At 32.1% G+C, this 21,517-nt stretch overlaps 1 protein-coding gene across 14 annotated transcripts in view; it reads left to right on the top strand.

Moving 5' to 3' along the window:
- The window catches only part of LOC145263756 (huntingtin-interacting protein 1-like), a 282,859-nt gene that overhangs the window by 226,865 nt on the left and 34,477 nt on the right, over window positions 1–21,517 (top strand). For all 14 annotated transcript variants that reach the window (XM_080120998.1, XM_080121027.1, XM_080121031.1 and 11 more), the window contains 5 exons: window positions 415–522; window positions 1,776–1,841; window positions 9,138–9,319; window positions 14,865–14,954; window positions 16,494–16,556. In XM_080120998.1, the coding sequence (XP_079977124.1) occupies window positions 415–522; window positions 1,776–1,841; window positions 9,138–9,319; window positions 14,865–14,954; window positions 16,494–16,556 (509 nt within the window). The remainder of the gene's footprint in view (window positions 1–414; window positions 523–1,775; window positions 1,842–9,137; window positions 9,320–14,864; window positions 14,955–16,493; window positions 16,557–21,517) is intronic.

The raw sequence follows: 21,517 nt of genomic DNA, 5'->3' as shown, positions 1-21,517 counted from the left end.
TAATTGTAACATCAAAATACATCAAATCTTGGAAATATCAGAATTTTTCACATTTTCTTTTTTACCTCCTGTACATAAAACTAAATTAAATATAGCACACATTACCCATCCTTATTTCTTGGAGAGTTGTTCTAAAATTCATAAAGATCGATTAATTAGTTTAGGTGTGAATTCTGCTCATTGAAATATATAAATACGTACATGTACTTTTTTTGTGTGCATGTCTGGCACCTGGAAGTATTGCTTTATACTCTGACATTTTTTATTTTCTGGATATTAATACGAATTTTAATACGAACAAATATGCACATATATCACATGCATATATATTTTTTAATACGAACAAATATGCACATATATCACACACATATATATTTTTGCTATCATTTATTTTATCGTCTCCTTCTTTTGCAGATGTACATGAACTGCTCGTCTCTCTAAATGGGTTCTCTCACAGATTATCTGACTGCATCATCCACGGATTTGCTACATCACATTCAGCCCAGGTGGCCGCAGGAGATGGTAAGTAAATAAATGCTGAGTAGTTCATGGATGTGAGGTCTCTCCACTTTTTGATCAAAATCTATTTTTTTTTTTGTATTAGAAAAATTTGATTTCTTCCAAATCGTTATTTTTTTAAATTTTATTTTATTTTTTTTGTTACTATTTAGCTGGAACTTATTTCATTTTCGTTTTTTCTTCTCTTTTAAAGGTACAATTTTGAATCCTGTACAAGTCTCATTTTCTTCTTTGTGTTTTTTTTTGTTATGATTATTCCAGCTCTTTGGGATAAATTAACTATATTTTTTATTGTATTATCCACATTTCAACAAAAAAAAGTCGCAAGATAGAGTAAACATTGTCAGAAATAAATTTGGTTTATTCATATATATATATATATATATATGTATATTATTTTTAAATAAATATTAACCATTTTTATGCCTACAGACACTAGTGTTTCCTGCTTATGCAACATCATTGTAGGAAGTGATAATTACCGCTAGTCAGGAGATTCAGACCCAGATATAAAGCCACCTTTGGTTTCGTGATTTAGCGTCTTTCCTCCTAGCACTGACAACTAACACAAATACAAGGAAATTAAGTTCCTATGAATGTTATTTCGGCAGGCATTCACAGTTGCCAGAGTATTTAATGACAGAAAGTCAGAATGATGCATTTTCGCTAAAGTTGGCTGTTTTTTTTCTAAATTTCTTAAAGGCGCTTCATAACATTAATATTTTTAAATAAATATTAACAAGTTTTATACCTACAAACACTAGTGTTTCATTTATATATTTGAAAATCAGAATATTGAATTTTAATTAAAACCAATGGTATCTACTTAATTTTCATGTCCCAATAATTAACATATCCAATAATTACGAAAAACAATAAGGTAGAAAGTTAATTATTATTGAAAATAGTTTGCATAGACAATTAGAGAAAAATTAAATTTTGCTAAATTGGCCTAAGATTTTCTAGATTTTCCGAAAATAATTACTTCCCTTGTTACAATTTGAACTCTCCTGTTTATTTTATTATTATTTTTTTTTTTTAGTAAAACTCAGTTTTTGCTAATTGTTTTCGAATTCTGTTTTCATTAAGAATTTTCTACATTATCATTTTTTATAATTTTTGGATATGTTCATTACCGTGACATGACAATTAAATACATGCCATTGGTTTTAATTGAAATTCAATATATTGATTTTCGTATTGCACTCTAATAATAAAAAAGGACCGACCTTTTATTTCAATATTTTCTTTTGTAGAATTAACTGATAATTGCAAAAAGGCCGTGGAGGAAAGCTTGTCAACACTTAGTGCAATTGTACAAGGTAAAGAATATCTTTTGTCTCTTTTTCCATGCACTCTTTATCTCAAATGTATCTGTTTTACAACAACAAATGGTTTTCTGTTAAAACTTGTAATATCAAAAGAATAACATAAAAATTAGGCATGTTTTAAATGTATCAACTATACCTTGTCATAAACATGTGGCCACGAAAAATTATATATAAAAATGTCACTCCCCATTTGAAGGTATCACATTGGTGATGAAAGTTTTTCCCAAATAGCATTTAAATAGAATGCTTTCCATTCAAAAGTTTCACTGGGAAAATAAATAAATGACATCTACTTTTAAAATTAAATTTCATCTAAAATTGCAATACATTTAGTACTAACAGGAATTGACCCAGTGGTAGAGCTTCTGACTAGACTTTGGAGTTCTCGTTTCTAATATCGTTAGATTCAGCCATGCTGATGAATTATATAATGACCAAACACATGTCCATGGATAATTATATACTTAAATATATTTATCATCATCAATGCTCTGATCCCCATCTGGCATCAATTGAAATGGATGGCTCTTGTCTTGGGGAGGCTCCATGTTTTGACAAGCTTCTGGGATTGACCTTTACTCCTGATCTGAAATGGAACACGTACATCAAGTCTGTTGCCAAGGTCGCTGGAAAAATGGTAGGATCCTTCTACCGCTTCAGAAGATATCTCACTACTGATGCAATTCTCTATCTGTATAAAAGCCAAGTACGTCCAAGGATGGAGTACTGCTGCCACATCTGGGCAGGAGCTGCTAAAAACAGCTTCTCCTGCCTTGACAAAGTACAAAATAGACTTTGTGGCTTAGTGGAGATGACCTTTTCTCTTCCCTGCAACCTCTCTCCCAAAGAAGAGATGTTGCGTGCCTGTCTTTGTTTTATTGTTACTTCCGTGGCAAGTGCTTGTCTGAGCTCCAATCCCTGGTCCCTCCTCGCCAATATTTCACAAAAAACACCCGTCTAGCTGAAACCACTATCAATAATTTTCCCCACTCTTTATCTGTGCCTAAATCAAAACGTAGATTCCATAAACAAAGCTTCTTTCTTAGAAGTGCATGCCTGTGGAACTCCCTTCCGTTTGCCTGTTTCCCACCTGACTAAAACTTGGATGTCTTCAAGTCCAACATAAACAAATTCCTGATAAACCGCTTTATCAAATATTCATAACTAACGATTACTACGATATTATCCCATTGATTACTGTACACGCAATAACCCTTATCCCTGAGTGGCTGCCAGGCCTTGATAAGTAGTGACTACCATGTAAAAAAAAAAAAAAAAAAAAAAAAAAAATTACCTCCTTGCTAGTCAGACACAAAGTTTTCAAAATACACATGGTTTTGAAAATGCAGCACATTAGGATAAGTGCACTTTAGCTTACAAAAACAATTGCCTGAGAAGCCTTGTTGGTATACCCTGGTAGGGACCTTAGACAATTAGCAATAAGCTAACCCCCTTATCGGAGAGAATTAAAGCCTGGAAGAATGGAACGCCTAGGATTTAATAGAATCGTGCTTCAGTCCAATTGTAACAAAACCATTGTCAGACTAAAGAATGTTGTATTACATCTCTATGATAAAACTATAAGTTAATGAAACAGAATTATATCATATGGTGATTTTAATGCCAATTTCAGGGCAAAATAAACTTGCATGTATTTCTGGGAAAGTTCAAAGCATACTTGTACAAATGCAAGCATTTACATGAAAATAACCAATTCAGAGTTTGTTGCTAAATGAAAGCCATGCAAAAGATTTCAATAATGTTCATGAAAACACCAAAAATAGCAAAATCTGGATGATACAGGTTAAAACTCAATTCTCAGAAAAAAAATCAAGAGTCTAGTGTTTAGAAAAAACTTGGATGCACACCGTAAGACCCACTGAATAAACTCCCAAACTTAGCCAAAATAAAGCATTACTTAACAATGCATTGTCTTAGCTGGTACTTTGATATAAATAATTATTATATTTAACTTGAAATTCATTTTCATCTTTTTTTATTGCTGTAAAAAATATTTTAAATTCCTTCAGCTTTAAATTCTATATTAAATAAGTTTTGGTCTAGGCATGGTTATCTCCCTTTCATCATTTATGTAAAATTATCTATACTTGATTTTTAGAAATCTTACTTTGAAAATTCTACCAAATGGAAGAAAAATCTGTTATACATACCAGACGTAAGAATTTCTTTTTGATATTTTATTTGTTATTTTGGGTAAGTTTGCCTTGACTTTTGGAGAGTATATTCAGTGGGTCTTTTAGTGTGCATCTGAGTTTTTTCTGGAGGTTTGAGTTAAATTTTTCTTTTGACCTGTATCACCCCCATTTTACCATTTCACGGTTTTGGTGTTTTCCTGAACATTTCTAAAGCTTCTTTTGCATGAATTCTCACATTATTTTTATGTAGCTACTTGAATTTGTTTAAGTATGTTTCCAAGATTTCTTTGTCCCAAAATTTATATTAAATCAGAGAATGATATATATATATATATATATATACACATACATATATATATATATATACTAGCATGGGTGCCTGGCATTGCCCGGGTGTTTGGAGGTGTATGCTGAGCAAAAAAAAACAAAGCAAAAAGTGGTAAATTTTTTTAACTTTGACCCCTATTATGACCCCTTAAAATTTGTTGTTTTGGGCTATATATATATATATATCTATAAAAGTGAACGTGTCTTTGTGTGTGTGTCTGTGTAAATTTCCCTACACAATAACTCTGTCAATTTTTAGTCTACAGACTCGAAATTTGATATACAGGGTACTGAGATTTGGGAAAATCTATGTGATCGGTTTTTGGCCAGAAATTTGGCGATTAACGGGTCATAGTTCGACAATTTGACCTTTGAGAACTCTACCAAACTCCTCCAACAATTTGAGGTATAAACACTTGAAATTTTAGATATAGGTTCCTTGGACAACTTAATAGCTTGATTTGAGTCCAAAACAATATATGTTAAGGGGTCATAAAAGGGGTCAAAGTTTTAAAAAAATTGTCTTTTTTTTCTTTTTCTTTTTTTTTTTTTTTTTTGCTCAGCATACACCTCCAAACACCCGGGCAACGCCAGGCACCCATGCTAGTATATATATATATATATATATATATATATATATATATATACACACACACACACAAATGTAGACAAATTTGGGCATATTTTATTGGTTTGAAAATATAGGTTCTTTTTTACCAATTGTCATGAAATTTTAACCATAGAATATTATAATCTTCAAAAAGCCTGCAAATTTTTATGTAGTTTCGTCCCATAGAACCAAATATATGAGCATTTCAATATTCAATTTGGCCACGAATATATATATATATATATATATATATATATATATATATATATATGCATCACCTTTTAGAGCAATTTTATAAGTTCCAAATCTCTGTGACTATTGATCAGAATTTAACAAATGAAGGCTTGCTGGAAAGGTAATGACCTGAATAGTGTAACATTTGCCGTTAAGGTTGCATATTAAGAGGATCATCTATCATCTAGAGCCTATTTTGGCACTTTTTCTACAGCCATAAGATTTTTTGTTTTCAGTACCCTCGAAAACCAAGAATAGTGGTAATTTTAAAGGATTTTTTGTGGGTGGAAAGATACTGCACCTTTACTAATGTTTCAATCATAGTCATTTGTTTTCCGTGTTTTGCATATGAATTACAAAATATCTGATATTTCCCCAAAACCTCTGACGTTGATGAAGGAGAGACTTGCTGCTATGGTTTCAAATGTTCTGAAAATAACAGCAAGGGGAGACTTGAGTCCAAATATTTCTCATATGTTATATCTTCCCTCTTTGATTTTCATACATAAAATAAATTTCACAGGCTTTCTTACATCTAGGGATCTTTGTGTAGGGGTGGGACTTTGCTGCTTGTCGGGTTTGTCAGGCGTATTTACATTGAGGGGATACAAGGGCTTGTACTTCGTCAGAGCATCCATCATTAAAATACTCGTAATACAGGCAAAGAGATGCAACATTTTGTCGATGGGACAGAGGTTGAAGCTTAGATGACAGTTCAAGACCTATCAGGTTGGCGACTCTCTTTTGAACTCAGTCCAAGAGTGAGAGACTAGTAACAGATGCACCAGCCCAAATGTGACAACAGTACTTCATACATGGGCAAATGGTGGCCTTGTAGAGATACAGGATACTTTCAGGCGTAAGTAACTTTCCAGCACAGTAGAGAAAGCCCACCTTCTTCATAGCAGCCCTGACAATACTCTCGATGTATCTGTTCCAACTCATGTTTCCTGTGAACGTTAAGCCGAGGAGTTTGAAAGAAGTATTTTCAGTTAATGTATCTTTAGCCATATCTATTAGTGGTTGAGAAGGTTTCTTGTAATTGTTAAAGGAAACGAGCTTAGTCTTGGCAGCATTGAACTAGCAATACACATGGCCGTTAAAACGCTTTGGATAATCACAGATTTCAAGGGGTTTCTGCTAAAATAGTTATATTTTAAAGACCAAAGCACTTTAAGTCTTCAAAATACCACCGTTTTGTTCAGAAATGAATATACTTTCAAATGAATTAGTAAATAACATACATTATATATTTTTAGAGTTTTAAGCAAATAAAGTGATAAAAATGTGAACATCATAAAACAGCATTTTTGGTTAGATTTTGTAATGACATGACCCCCCCCTCCTCCCGATTTCTAAGCATTCATACCGTGTTTCTGTTAAGAATATTTTAATGAAATTTGGAAATTAGCCAAAAGAGATGTCATTTTTAATAATTTCAAGTGCCCGAAATTCATTTGACCACTAGTTTTTTTTGTTGTGTTAAAAAAAAGATTTCAAAATGATGAGTATTGAAAGTTTTTGAAAAAAAATTTCTTTGGACACTCACTATTAAATGAAACAACCTTTTTACTATGTTTATTCGTTAAAAAGATGATTGGACAGTGTTTTCTCTAGTGGTATGTAGCAATTTAAAAACATAATATCCGAAAAAATTGTTATGAATTTGAGTCAAGACTTCTGTAGTATTAGTGATAGTAGCAGAATCAGCAGCAGCAGAGATAACATGGCGTAAACAGACGTTTTTGTTGTTTATCTTTATTCCAAATCGATTTTTTTTTTTAATTGAAAATCTGGTTATAAAAAAAATTCTTACATGTTTAGGTTAGAGCTATTTTGTTATCAACCATACAAATATTTTTAAAAATTGGGTAGTAGTAAATTTAAAAATATTTTAACAAGCGAAAATGTGAAATATGATGTTTTGGTTCACGTGTACGAACGGTACACACACTTCTAATTTTCATCCCTTAAAAAATGTTTTCAGTGAATTCTTATCGAATGGAAACTAATCTACCCGATTATTAAAATAATAAAATAAAATAAAAATAATCAATATTTAAATATTTGTAGGAGGTGGTCAGTTAAAAAATAACAACGGTAGGAAAGGACATGAAATGCAATTAAAAATCAAAATAACATTAATTCAAAATTTTTAACAATTTGTCAGCTTTAGCAAAAACTTGTTTCTTTTTTTATATTTAAATAGAATTTAAATACTTGATATTTTTCCAAGCATCATGTTTTCTGTTAGAGGGACATCACGTTTTAAATAACATTTATTTTTGTCTGTTTGTCATAATTCTTGTAAAGTTTCACAATGGGTATCAAACACCCTCTTAAAAAAACTTGCTTAATTCTATGTCTAATCCTAGGTACGAGTGGCAAGCCTCCTCCTAAAACCATTAGCCTTAACAATAATGCTAAGTAAAAGTGGCAGAGCTCCTCACAAAACAAACTTCCTCTGTGAGCTCATAAACGTAAAAAAAAAAAAGCATAAAAAACGGTTAAAGAAAAGTGCACATGATTAATCCCCCCCCCAATAAATTGGTCAACTGTCCTAAAACGCTAGGATCGTCTTGAAATAGTGAATTATTTTACATTTATGTGAAACCAACCCCCACTTTAAATTCTAAAATCGTTTTTGTTTTGTTCTATCGAGTCTTCAGGATGTTCACACATAATTTACCTTAGCCCTATCATTAACCCAAAGTCAGAGTGGCAACCTCCCTACCTTCTCATAATTGCACAAAGACCCTCTTAAAACCAAGCATAATCACCTTTTAGAAAACAAACAAAAAACACCTAGGATTTATCTATCATAGGAAAAGGGGGGGGGGGTAACTGCCCTAAAACGCTCGAATGATTCAAAATGAGAAATCATTTTACATTAAATTCTAAAATAATTTTTATCTTTTTATTAAAGTTTTTCAAGTTGTTCACATGCAATTGTCTATAAAGGTAGAATCACATATTTTGGAGAGGTGGTCAGATGGGGAGGGGTAACAGAAGGTATTAATCTATAATAATGCCAAAGAAATATTTCAATATATTCATTTTTAACCAATCCTAGATTTCGATTTCAGTTTTTGGCACATAAAATGCTTTGATACTTTGAGTTTTCTAACTTCTTTTCTTTTAATGAATACATGGCATCTTTAAGCAATCGCAGCATATTTATGTGCATTTACTGCAGATTGCTTGGAAACCATTCATTTCTGGAGATTTTCAGTAGCATATTCAGATTCCTTGCACAAAAATACACTTATATGGCAAATTTCATTGCTTAGTCTTGTGTTTTAATATAGATATAGCATTTTTACTGAAAAAAGTAGTGCAAAAAATGTGACAAAATGCATATGGTCTTAAAGAGGGGAAAATATCCAAACACGCAGGGCATAAAAATAGTCATAATTTCCTTGATTTTAATTGGATTTAAAAAATTTAAAAATATTCTTTCTTAGCTTATCAAGTTCTTTCTATATATACCAATATTGAAATATTTTAAGCCATTTAAATTTTTTCATGTGTATTGAACATTACCATCCATTTTTTTACCACATTCCACTACAGACTCGAGGTCTTCCTCTAGTGTTTCGGCCATTTCCTTGAATGTGTTCATTCATTTTCTCCTCATGCCTGTTATAGAGCATGGTGTCCTCAGCAAATATACCCTTTTCAGAGACTATTTTATTAGGGATACAATTCTGAGTTGTCATTGAATTTACTTATTTTATCTTCCAATAAAACATTTGTAAATGTTTTTTAGTCCAAATTTTTTTCTGTGTTAAAAAAAACAAAAAAGTATAAATTTCATTATACAAGTTTGATGAAATTATTAACAAATAAACTAAACTGAATTTGTTTTTAAAAATGTTAGATTTTTTTTATATTCAGTTTTTAAACGCAAAATTTGCTATTTTTACATTTTATTGATCATTTGATTTTTATCATCACCAGATTCAGAAAAAGTAGATGAAAATATTGAGAAAATCTTAGAGTATGTGAAAAAGATTCAAGCCGATGCTGAGACGCTCTTACCAAAGATTGCTGATGTAAAAGACAAGGAAATTGGTGACATGGTCGAATCAGAAATGCAGTCGACAACGGCAGCCATTGAGTTGGCTGCTGAAAGAATTGAGGTAAAATTCTTCAGTTGCAAGTTTGCTAAGGGATAAAATTTTGTTACATAAAGTTTTTCAAGCTTGACATTCAAGAAAAATAATTTATTTTAAATCAACTAATTATCTGATTTTTATTTTAAAAAAAATTTGGAATATGGTTTCAATTTAGGTATTGCTTAAATATTCTAATACATACATACATACATATATATATATATACATCATGTATACATACATACATTTTATATATATATATATAGTCTTGGAAGTTTTTTAACTTTTAAACTATACAAAAAAAAAATGTTTTTTTTTCTTTCATTCGTTAGAAAACTATTTAGTCAGTAAGTCATTCAATCACCTGCAATCACTGCATCAACTTGCTCTCTCGAATTCACTATAGTACCAGTAATAATTTATTTTAAGGGATCATCAGTTGTTTACCATGAAACAATGTTTCAGGGATTTATATATATATATATATATATATATATATATGTTTTATTTTTTATTACCGTTTTTTTTTCTGTTTAGTTACATTATTGTTTCAGCTACGCAACCATTTTTTGCCCGTTATATAGCCTCCTCAGACTTTACAGAAAAGTTCGTTTATGGTGGAATGAATGATGTCAAGGGAGGGGTTGCTTGGTAGGTCGGTAGTGTTTTAGTTTGGGAGTTCAAGAACATTGGGTGGTTGTGGTGGGGGTCTGGGAAGTTCATCTCTGGTGTGGCTAAGGACATAGGGATATATGGAGGGGGGAGGGAGATATGTAGGGGTAAGAAGAGGGGGGTTACTTTAAATTTCGGGTTCTAAGGTTTAGGTTGTTGGCGTCTCGTTAGTGAGATGATTTTTTTGGTAAGTATGTCTTGACCTGTTCGGTGTTCGCTTAGGTTGGGAGGCGGGGGGGGGGGCTACGATTCGGTTTATCTATTTGATTTTTATTTGTTAAGTGCTTTGAGAAGGTTAGCCTGGGGCCGTACGCGCAAGCACACACATGCGCGCATACACACACACATACTCATAAAGAAACGCGCACATGTATACATACATCTCCACCTCATGTAAACACATGCGCATATGCATACATATACACCCGCATTGCTCCCGTTGACCTTAAACTGTTAAGTTGAGTATGTGTGCGTAAGCATAAATGCGCACACACACACACACACACCCATGCATGTATGCAGGCGTATACATGAGCCTACATGCATATATTGATTCAGACATACATGCATTTCCACGCATATATGCAAGCATACGCGCACATACAGATATTTATACCCGTGAACATATACATCGATATACACACAGCTGCACGCTCATACATACATATGTGGACAGCAGGTAGCGAGCACATATACTCGCACATACACATACATATACATAGGTACGTACATATATCGATACTCTCATGTACACACGAACACACACATAGACTCATACATGCATATATACACATACACACATACCCAGATATACAGACAGTTATTGGTATAGACATATTCGTCTACATAGATGTAAATCTAAATTCATTCGTGGATATATAGACGTAATACTTTCGTTGAACGTAGATATGAGTATACATAGATATAAGCATAAACTCATTCCTAGGTGCATCGACGCAATATTTTCATTAGTGGAGGTTTTTAATGATTTTATGTGGATGCACACATGAGCACCGACACACACAAACGCATATACATACACACTTACAGATACACATCCCCACACCCATGCATGCATATACCTATACACGCATACACATATGCACACACACATACACCCATACATACACCTGCAAAGATACACACCTACTCGCACATACGCACCAATGTCTTTGCATGCATATACATAGATATACAGCGTGACACGCCGTAAAATATGGACGCAGGTTCCACACATGTACCTACATACGCAATAATAAACGCACAGGCACTTGGGATAATGGTCCTAGGTAGCAATACTTATAGATTTTGGGGAGGATTTTGAGGTAGTTTAAGGGGATTAAGTACTGTAGTTATTGTTCTAAGTTGGGATATTTGGTTTTTTAGGGTATTATAGATCAGTTAAGGCGGAAGGCTATATTGGGCTATCATATTTCAAGGTATATGTCTATGCACATAAGACACCGGTCAGTTATACATTTCAATACGTACTTACCTGTGCAGGTGTAAATCCACATAGTTATATGTAAACAATTTCCCGTGTTGAATCGTAGAGGTTGCATGTAGGGTGTGCTGGGGTTGGGCGGGTGAGTTTGGCTAGGGGAGGCTAGTTGATGCCGATTATTGGGTGGTTATGTAGGATAAGGTTATGTGGTGTTTAGAGTTAGTGGTGATTGAGGGTATGTGTTATTTTGTTGGATTTAGGGGGATTCTTAGGGGGGGTAAGGTGATGTAGGGTGTAGGGAGAATTGGTTAAGGGGGTTTAGTTGAGTATATGTTATGGTAATTTGGTGTATGTGGTAGGTGGTTATATTAGATGTATAATTTAGGGGATTTAAGGTGGTGTTGTCTAAGGGATGTTTTAGAAAGGTGTATAGTTGCTAAGGAGGCGGGATTTGTAATGCCTTCAGTTTATGGTGGTTTCCTGTTTTTTGTTTAGTAATTTGTCTCTGTCTTTAAAATTGGAGATAAGGAGTTTCTCGTTTAGGCAGAGGAGACATGGGAAGTTTAGGGATTTACATGTGCTAGATTTTCTAAGGATTTCCCATTTAATGGTTGGTGTAAGGTTATTTTGGATTAGCTATTGATAGTGGGTAGTTAATGAGGTTTTGTTAGGGAGATATATATATATACACATTATATATATATATATATATATCAAGTTGAAAAGAAGGTAATGTCGTTTTTGTCTAACACATTTATTTCATCTGAAATATTCACATTACAACATTTTTAATCTTTATAATAATTTCCCTCGTTTTCTATGACTTCTGTCCAACGATCAACTAGCTTCTTGATGCCTTCTTCAAAAACATTTCTTGAATATTTGAGAAAAAAACAAATTTAAGTCATTTTTTTAGTTGGTCGTCATTTTCATAAATTTTATTGAAGTGATTTTGCAAGGATTAAAATTAAAAAAAGAATAGATGGTAGTTGGATGGAGTAATACTAGGTGAATAAGGTGGATGAGGCAAAACTTTCCAATTGAAACTCATGACCTTTCCCTGAGTGACTCTTGCTGTGTCGGGTCTCGCATTATCATGCTGACGTACTACACCCTTCCTATTGAGTAATGCTAACGTTTTTGTTTTTTGTTTTTTTGGTAGAGCAGTTCTTAAATTATTCAGCTGCGAACAATATTTTACTGCTGTGATTGTTTGGTTACACTCTAGTAACTCATAATGAATTGGTTCTCTCATGTCCCATGGTAAAGAGAGAATAACCTTCATTGCATTCTAGTCTTTGGTTTGGAACAGGCTGTGTACTTTACTTTCGGTCCAACCATTGTATTTTGCAGTGTGTATTCTTGTGAAGAACCCATTTTTCATCTCCAGTCACAATTCTTTGCAAAAATGGTTCTCAACAATTCCTTGAAAGCAAGATATGCAAACAGTTAATCTTTGATTTCGTTGAGCCTCGGTCAAATTATGGGGAACCCAGTGTTCAAATTTTGCCATTTTTCCTACCTCTTGAATGCATGAAATGATTGTGGTATGGGTTGGATGTAATTGTTGAGTTAATTCTCTGCTGGTTAACTTTGGATTGGCTTCTCAGCTTCTTCATCTATTGATTTTGGTCCTCTTGAACGTTGCCAATCTAACAGGCTAAAGTCTTTAGGAGAAAATTTTGAAAACCACGATTGACATTTTCGATTATTCAGAACATTCATCCCATAAAGTTTTAGTATTCCTTGGAGCTTTTAGAGCTGAGTTTCCTTTTTTAAATTCATTAATCATGCAATATCTCAGATGCTTCTCACTAATATTCATTTTTTGGTGGCTGAAACAATTAAAATTAATATTTTCTCACTACCGAAAGGCGAAACGAGATATTAAGACACCAATTCATAAAAAAAAAAATCTAGAGCTGTGTACAACTTGTGAGTCTGAGAAGTGATGAAGTAAAAAAAAACATTACTTTATTTCCAAGCTGATAGATATATATATAATTGCACTATTTATATTAAAAAAAAACTTTTGAAAAGTTATTTAAAGATATAACAAAGGTGAATAATGATGTTATAAAAAAAAAAAATTCTACACTTCAATTCAAAGTTTTTTTGGGTTTTTTTTTTTTTGTCTTTTGGTGTGTATATTGGAATTTAGATGACTTTAAACATAAATTGATTGACCATAGTCAAGAGTGACTTCATAGACTCTCTTTTTATTGACTTCTGCATATATATATATATATGTAGTAGATTGCTACACTTACCTTTGATACACACCTGTTAATGTTGGGCGTTTAGTAAGATAGCATCAAATACCATTTTTTTTTTTTTAGTCTAGGTATGAATTGACCAAGGTTTGAATCCTGATCTCCAAATTCATTAGCAAGCACTCTATTATGCTAAATGAGTCCGTTAAGTGACAATATTAACTTATAAGGGAGAATAAATATTAATAGTTGATTTATGCCAGAGTTTTATTCAATTCATTTTGTTATATTTATCCGATATCTCACAAATGCCACTACTACACATCAGTTTCCTTATCATTTATCTTGATAAAACCTAGTTCTAGGCAAATCCATTGCCAAGGTTGCTGGAAAAATGGTAGGATCCTTCTACCGATCCAGTAGATATCTCACTCCTGATGCAATTCTGTACCTATATAAAAGCCAGGTTTGGCCAATGATGGAGCACTGTTGCCACATCTGGACAGGAGCTGCTAGAAGCAGTTTATCCTTTCTTGACAGAGTTCAAAATAGACTTCGTAGCTCAGTAGGGGATGCCCTTTTCTCTTCCCTGCAACCTCTTTCTCACAGAAGAGATGTTGCGAGCCTGTCTCTGCTTTGTTATTTTCATGGCAGATGCTCATCTGAACTTCAATCTATGGTACTCCACTTGCCAGACTTTCACGAAAAACACTCGTCTAGCTAAAACCACTATCAGCAATTTCCCACACTTTATCTGTGTCTAAACCTAAACGTAGATTCCATGAACAAAGTTTCTTTCTTAGAACTGCACGCCTGTGGAATTCTCTTCTGTTTGCCTGCTTTCCAGCTGACTACAATCTGATTGTATTCAAGTCCAACGTAAACAAGTTCTTGATGAACCGTCCCCCTAAGTAATCCAATTTACAAAATTCCCACTACTTATGTTTACTACACTATAATCACATTGACTAATGTATACCCATTAACCCTTATCCTCGAGTGGTCTCCGAGCCTTGATAAGTGGTGACTGCTATGTAAAAAAAAAAAAAAAAAAATGCTAGATTCAAATAATGACTGTGTTAATTTCATTTTGTTCTAGTTAGTTTATCTTTTGTTTTCTTCCTCATTCTCAATGTCAACCTAGACATTTCGTCTGATTATCATCGTTGAAATATATTTCACATGTTAAAACGTAAATAAGTTTATAATTTTCAGAATATAACTTTTTTTTTCTTTGCAGGCCATGTTAAAAAAGACAAGTGAAGACAATACAGGTGCATCATTGGAAGTGAACACCAGCATTCTAGATGCATGCACAAGTCTTATGAAGGTGAGTTAGTCATATGCTGATTTAGAATGTTTGTTGACTTAGTTTTTGCTTCAGTAGATTTGTGGTGCGTACTTTCACAACGGTTAGTTCTAACTTTCTGTTATTAAGGTGGAAGTTGCTTTATATTCCAACCACCTGTAGTGGAAACTTTGGTGGGATAAACAGATGTACACACATCCTGATTGAAATTAAACAAGGAAAAAGCAAGCCAAGAAAGACTTGAAATAATTCTGTCAAAGATGACCTCAAACAATGGCACATTGAAAGCGAACATATATGTTAGTTTCCTGGAGAAAGTCATTTTATGCTATCATGACCAATATGGAACCCACATCTGATATGAGAAAAGATACATTAAACTAAGAATAAATTAATTAAATTTAGTTTATTCATTTGCATATTTTAATTTTCATAAAACTTAGAAAATGAGATTTCGGAATGATTTAGATTAGGATTGATTCCCATCTTAATTATAATATTTACAATGTTTCGGCTGATGTAATTTCCAGCCTTTTTCAAATGCATTTGTTTTTTCACTTGTATATACAGGCTGCCCATAAGATCATTGTGTAATATAAAAATTTGATTATATTGAAATGATTTGCTCCTCAAATGGCTGCCGAATTAAAATTCGGCAGCCATTTGAGGAGCGACTAGTTTTGTCTGATTTTCTAAGCATTGATAGAACAAATTAATCTGCCATATTAATTTGTTGACTGATTTTTTGCAGATTTTTTTATTCAATTATTAATTTGTTATTTGTTTCTTATAAAAAAAAAAAAAAAACCCTCTTTAATGCTACTACTAATCATAAGTTCTGGTGGCATCAAATTTATATGTATTTGAAAAATAATCCGCAAAAAATCAGAACACAAATTAATAAATGTATTCATTTTCCTTGTCATAGCCACCCTTAAACGGACAGAAAATAGTTAATAAAATTTGGTGGTAATTGTGGGAACTAACCACAATAAAAATCCTACCTTTCAGTTTTTTCTTTTTAAATAAATTTAACTTTTTTGTTCTAATATTTCTTTACATGCACAAAAACATGTAATGTATAAGGAATAATTTTTTTTATATTAAATAAGGATTTTATGGACACTATATTATAAACTTTATAATGAATTAATTATTGTGTCAATGTGTTATTGAACTTTTGTACCTAGTTATAACCATTTTGCAATTCTTGATGAACTGTTTGAGAATATATTATTATTGATTGTAAATGTAGATTGAACAATATTTATATTTGACAGACAACTTTTTCTTTTTCTTTTTTTTTTTTAAATTTTTTCAAATCATTTATTTGCTGTTGTCCATTTATCTGTCATCTTTAGGAATTCATGTATCATCAAATCTATAAGCAAATTAATGTTTGAATGTTTTAATCCCCACAAAAAGATTTAGTTGTACTCGTTTTGTTTTCTCTTGTTGTATTATTCATGTTGATTTCATATTATTAAATGTCTTTTGCTCTTCAACCATTGTTAGGTAAGAAATTATTATTTTTTAAAATTTTTTTTTATATTTTTACAGTGTATTAAAGTTCTTTTGGAAAAATCCAGAGACTTACAAAAAGAAATTGTGGCACAAGGAAGGGTGAGTACAATTATCTATTTTTTTTTTTTTAAAGCATTATCCAAGATATTGAATGTGTGAATTTATTTTTGTAATTTCAAACAATATCTCTCCCGTATATATATATATATATATATATATATATATATAATGTGTGTGTGTGATTGGGCATAGTGTTTGAAATTACGTGTGTGTGTGTTTGAGACATTCCAAAAGTAATGCCTCCTATTTTTTTTATTCAACCCAAATGAATCAGAGGGAATTGCAAATTGCATTGTTATGATGACTGAACTTATGTTATGGATTCATGACTTGAAAGTTTCATCCCTCTGTTGCAGATATTGATGGTGTGAGACTTTAAGAAAGCAACCCCTGTTATGGATGTGTGCCAGGCGCAGAGATGTGTCATTGAATTCTCTGTAAAAGTGCATTGAGAATGATGGTGACGAGATAATAAATTCAGGAGCACAAAAGGTTACTTGTTTTAATGGTACTAATACCGTCTTCGTAGCTCTTCAACTCTTTGAGTTAAAAAAAAAAAAAAATTGGAGGCTTTATTTTTGAAACAACCCTCTTATGATAAAGTGCACTCTGGATGCCCATGTACAACCATCGTTCATCACCAGCAAAAATGCATTGAAAATGGTGACGACTGATATAGAAAAATGAATTTTGGAGCATAAAAGGTCTTCGTTTTAATGGTACTACTCCTGTCTTTATAACTCTTTCATTTTTTGAGTTAGAAAAAATAGGAGACTTTACTTTTAGAACAACCCTTGTGTGTGTGTATTTTATTTTTATTTTTAAAACAGTACTGTATGTACACGGGTTTCGCTGCTCTACAGCTCCTCAGCATAGTTTGATTGTATTAGGTCTCAAACTTCGAAGTACAGGTTTTATAGTCGAGTGCATATGCTATTACACTATAGGCTGCAGCTGATATTATTAGCTATTTTTATTGTTTTTCAAGTTATTTTGTGGTTGATTTTTTAGCAATAATTAAATATTCAGTATTAGCATCTCCTACCTAGGAGATTAAGGAATTAGTATTCTCTAAGAAATATCATCCCTATTCTTTGGACGTTAACAAATAAATATATCTTAGTTATTTTTATTTTACTCTGTAAAGCAGTACTCTATATATAATGTTCCTATTTATAATGCCCTCCCCACAGTACGGTAGGGCAGGTCGATTTGCAACTTTTTTTCAGAAAATGAACATGGCACTGGTGATGATAGTTGGGATTTGATGTGATAAGAACATATACCAAAAATTAGATTCCCATCTTGAACAGAAAATTGAGCATTTAATTTTAAATATCGTGTAGAAAAATGCTGAAAAATCCTTCATTTTCATAGCATTTTTCACAACACTGACTTTGAAATTTCACTATTTTTATAAAATATTCAATTAAAATTGATATATTTATATGAAATACATTGAAAGAAAAATAAATACATGAATTATAATCTTAATTATGAATCACAACTAGCAAAATATCTAAACATTTACTGCATTGATTAAAGAAAAATTATAAAAAAGCTAATTAGCAACTAAGTCTTTTAAATTTCACAATTCAAAAAGATATGTGGAGATGTATTGCACAATATAACAACTTGATACAAGTCACAGAACCATGTATTTCAATTTTTTATTAGAGGCAATAATATAAACTTATAATAGAACTAAATTGTTCTGTATAATTTCCTTTTGAGGAAAATGAAGGTCTAATTTGCTGGCACGATGACTTTGTAATAAATGTGTCTATGTCTTGCTTCCTGCCCATATACAACTTTTTGAGAAAAAAATCAATCAAATTTGACCAGTGTGTGGCTGCAAAATTGATAGTAATCTTTTTAATTTTTTTTCTTTTTTAGTTGTTCACTATTTCTCGAAAAAACAACACACAAAAAAAAAATAATTATTCGAAAACACTTATTTTTTTTATATTTTTGCGATGTAAAACTAACTATTGTTTGGGTAAATTAAGAAAACTAATAAAATTTAATGGATAAATATTTATTTACCTAATGGACAAAATCGTTTGAATGCCCTCTTCTCACATTCAATTCATCTGAGTTTATTGATATTTTCCGGAAGTAGTGCAAAAGCACTATATTTTAAACAGTTTAAAACAGTGATTTGGATTTCAGTTAACTGTTTTGTTCTCTGAATCATATTAAAATATACTGTTGTTGGTTAAAAAAAATATTGTTGGTGTTGTGGTGGCAACCACTTATTTGCATATGCGAATAACATAACACTATAAATGGCAAGCCTAGGTTGGCCTTGGTGTGTCTTACTCAAATGCCATCGGAAGTGACGCCGAAGAGCGTACATGTCCTCCCACCAAGACTCTGACTCGACACCGTCATTTGTACATATTGTAAATATACCTTTCCTTTAATACACTTATTGCGTTATCTTGTTGTTTGCGTCTTCATTGTATTTCCTTACTAATTATTGTTCAACCTTGCAACCACAACAGTTGGTTTGGATCTCAAACCAACTTACTGCATACACTTGGATGATAAATTGACCAAAATGTTTAATTTATCATAGTGTTTGAGGATAGACACCTCTGGTCCATAAACACATTAACTTTGTGGCTTATGTTAGCCATCTTCCTTGATTCAAGGGCCCAATTTTCTAAGTTAACTTCTCCACAAAAAATGCCAACAGCATACTCAAAAAGTAGCCTCTGGTTTTCACACTTAAATTATTTGTTTCTTCTGCTGTCAGATAATGATGATCGGGAGGGGCACTAATTTTTTAGAATTCTACTTGAGGCAAATCTTGATAATTATTGATACAAAGTTTCACCAAAGGACCAGTAAATGTTGTTAGGCTTTTTGTTGTTCCATCAATTAATTAAAAAATTGCTGTAAATGCCAGTTCTTCTAGTGGAACCTGAAAATTGGAAAATTTGCATGTTTAATAATAAAGCTAGATTACATAATAAATACCAATATATTATTTTATTTTCCACAAAAAAGAAACATAATTTTAGGTGAATCTATAGAATTAATTTTACCGCCTTGTTAGGAGGACAAGTGCAAACTATGTGCCTTGTTTGACAATTTTCAGTCCTGCAAAGTCATCACATCTCAAGACAGAAAGTTTACAGCTACAAGATATATCAAACAGTCTGTCAAGCTGTTCCTTCATTTTTTCACTTTGATTGCTGCAAGAGATTTCCTGTCAATCTGTTTGGCCCTCTTATAGCAACATATATTGACCTTCTGTCCTATATAATGTTACCTTAACAAGGGCAATTGTGGATTGACTGCTTGCTGAATACTAATTATTTCCTTAGCAATTAACTTAAAAATCTCACTATTTTTTAAGTGGGGATAACTGTTCTCGAGGAAATAACTAAACTGGACGGCTTGTCGTGAAGTTGGGGGTGCTGTTTCATCCAAATGACAAGGTGGACCAGCAAATTTTGTGAACCACAGGTTAAAACTGAACGTTGTGCTTTTACTGACATTCTAATCTGAAAAGTAAAATAAATAAATGGATTATAACTGAAGGAAACTGTATTAGGCTATCTTCCAATTTCATACGTAAAAAAATAAGTGCTAGTTATAAGAAATAATGAAGAACTTTGTAGAGTTGAATTAGATGTATTGAAGAGAGAGGACCAAACCAAATCAGACGCATAGTAGTGTTTAGTTTAGACATTTTTAGCAGATTTTAGCTCCTCCTTCGATAACATGAATTTATCCATAAATAAATTCATTCTTGATGCAGCTGTGCCATTTTAAACGAACGTTTAGTGTTTAGAGTTTGAAAAACCAGTGCTTGTCCATCTGTTACTATGCTATTTTTAATAGTATTTTCAAGTTAAATTTAATTTTTATGAAATTTCTGTTTATTAAATTTTTAGGTGAAAGTACAGAATAGTTACAATGCAATCTCCTTCCCATATTAAGAATGGCTTTCTAAATAAATTTATTTTAGCACAATAACATAGATGCACAAATAACGAAAAACCTTTAAAGGAGTGTCCTTATTTACTCGTATTAATCTTTGTTTTCAAATTAAATAATAAACAAACGTTAATTTTCAATATCAATAAAGAGCGTGTTTTGCGACGGTGAAATCTAAAATGTTTCCACCGAAAAAAAGTTCCTGAAATGAAAAAGCAAGCTTTGGTCATTATTTAAAAAACATAATTTTGCCTTTACACTTAATATTTATTTTATTAATTATTTATCCTCACTCATTTTATTTAAAAATGTAGTTTAAAACATTCTAAATAATGATTCCATTTTCTTAACAGTATGGATTGTTTGGATGACGGGATGTTCTTAACAATTCACCGAAAAACTTTTAATCCTTTCAATTTTTCAACTTTTAAAGTCATTTCCTCAAGCAAAGATAACGATTTTGAGAAAAATATTTTGTGTAGGTCTTTTTTATGTTAAACCCCAACTATCATCACCATTGCCTCGCCGGGGTTCCAAAATCGACCTGCCCTAACAGAACGGTGTTAGACACCAGAGTCGTTTTTTTAACATGGAGAAAAGGAACAAAATTAAAACTTGTCTCAGTCATGAAGGATTTATTCTCCACTGACAGAACAAGAAATGGAAGTCTAGTGTCTGAAAAACAGATACTACACTTTGATCTTGGCCTGCATATATAGTGTAACCCGGATATAAGGGACCTCTTCTCCTGCCCTTACAGCTCTTATATCCAGGTTGCACTGTACATTAACACAGGCTCTAATTAGGGACCAGAGAAAATCTCTTATATCCGTTTTTCTTATATTCGGGTCACATTGTATAATGTTTGTGAAAATGTACGCTATTGTATACATTTTCTATTTATGTATACAGATCTTTTAAGATATAACAGAGCATATATATATAACAATTTTGCTAGGTATCAAAGCCCAAGATTTTATTCATTTTACCAATCTCTTTTTTCAAAACAAAAACTTTGGTAAATTTACAGATCTGTTTCATGCATGGGG

The sequence above is a fragment of the Euprymna scolopes genome, chromosome 1 (genome assembly GCF_053919585.1).
Source record: "Euprymna scolopes isolate OS-2025 chromosome 1, ASM5391958v1, whole genome shotgun sequence".
NCBI lineage: Eukaryota > Metazoa > Mollusca > Cephalopoda > Sepiida > Sepiolidae > Euprymna > Euprymna scolopes.
This window is presented reverse-complemented; position numbering and strand designations above follow the sequence as displayed.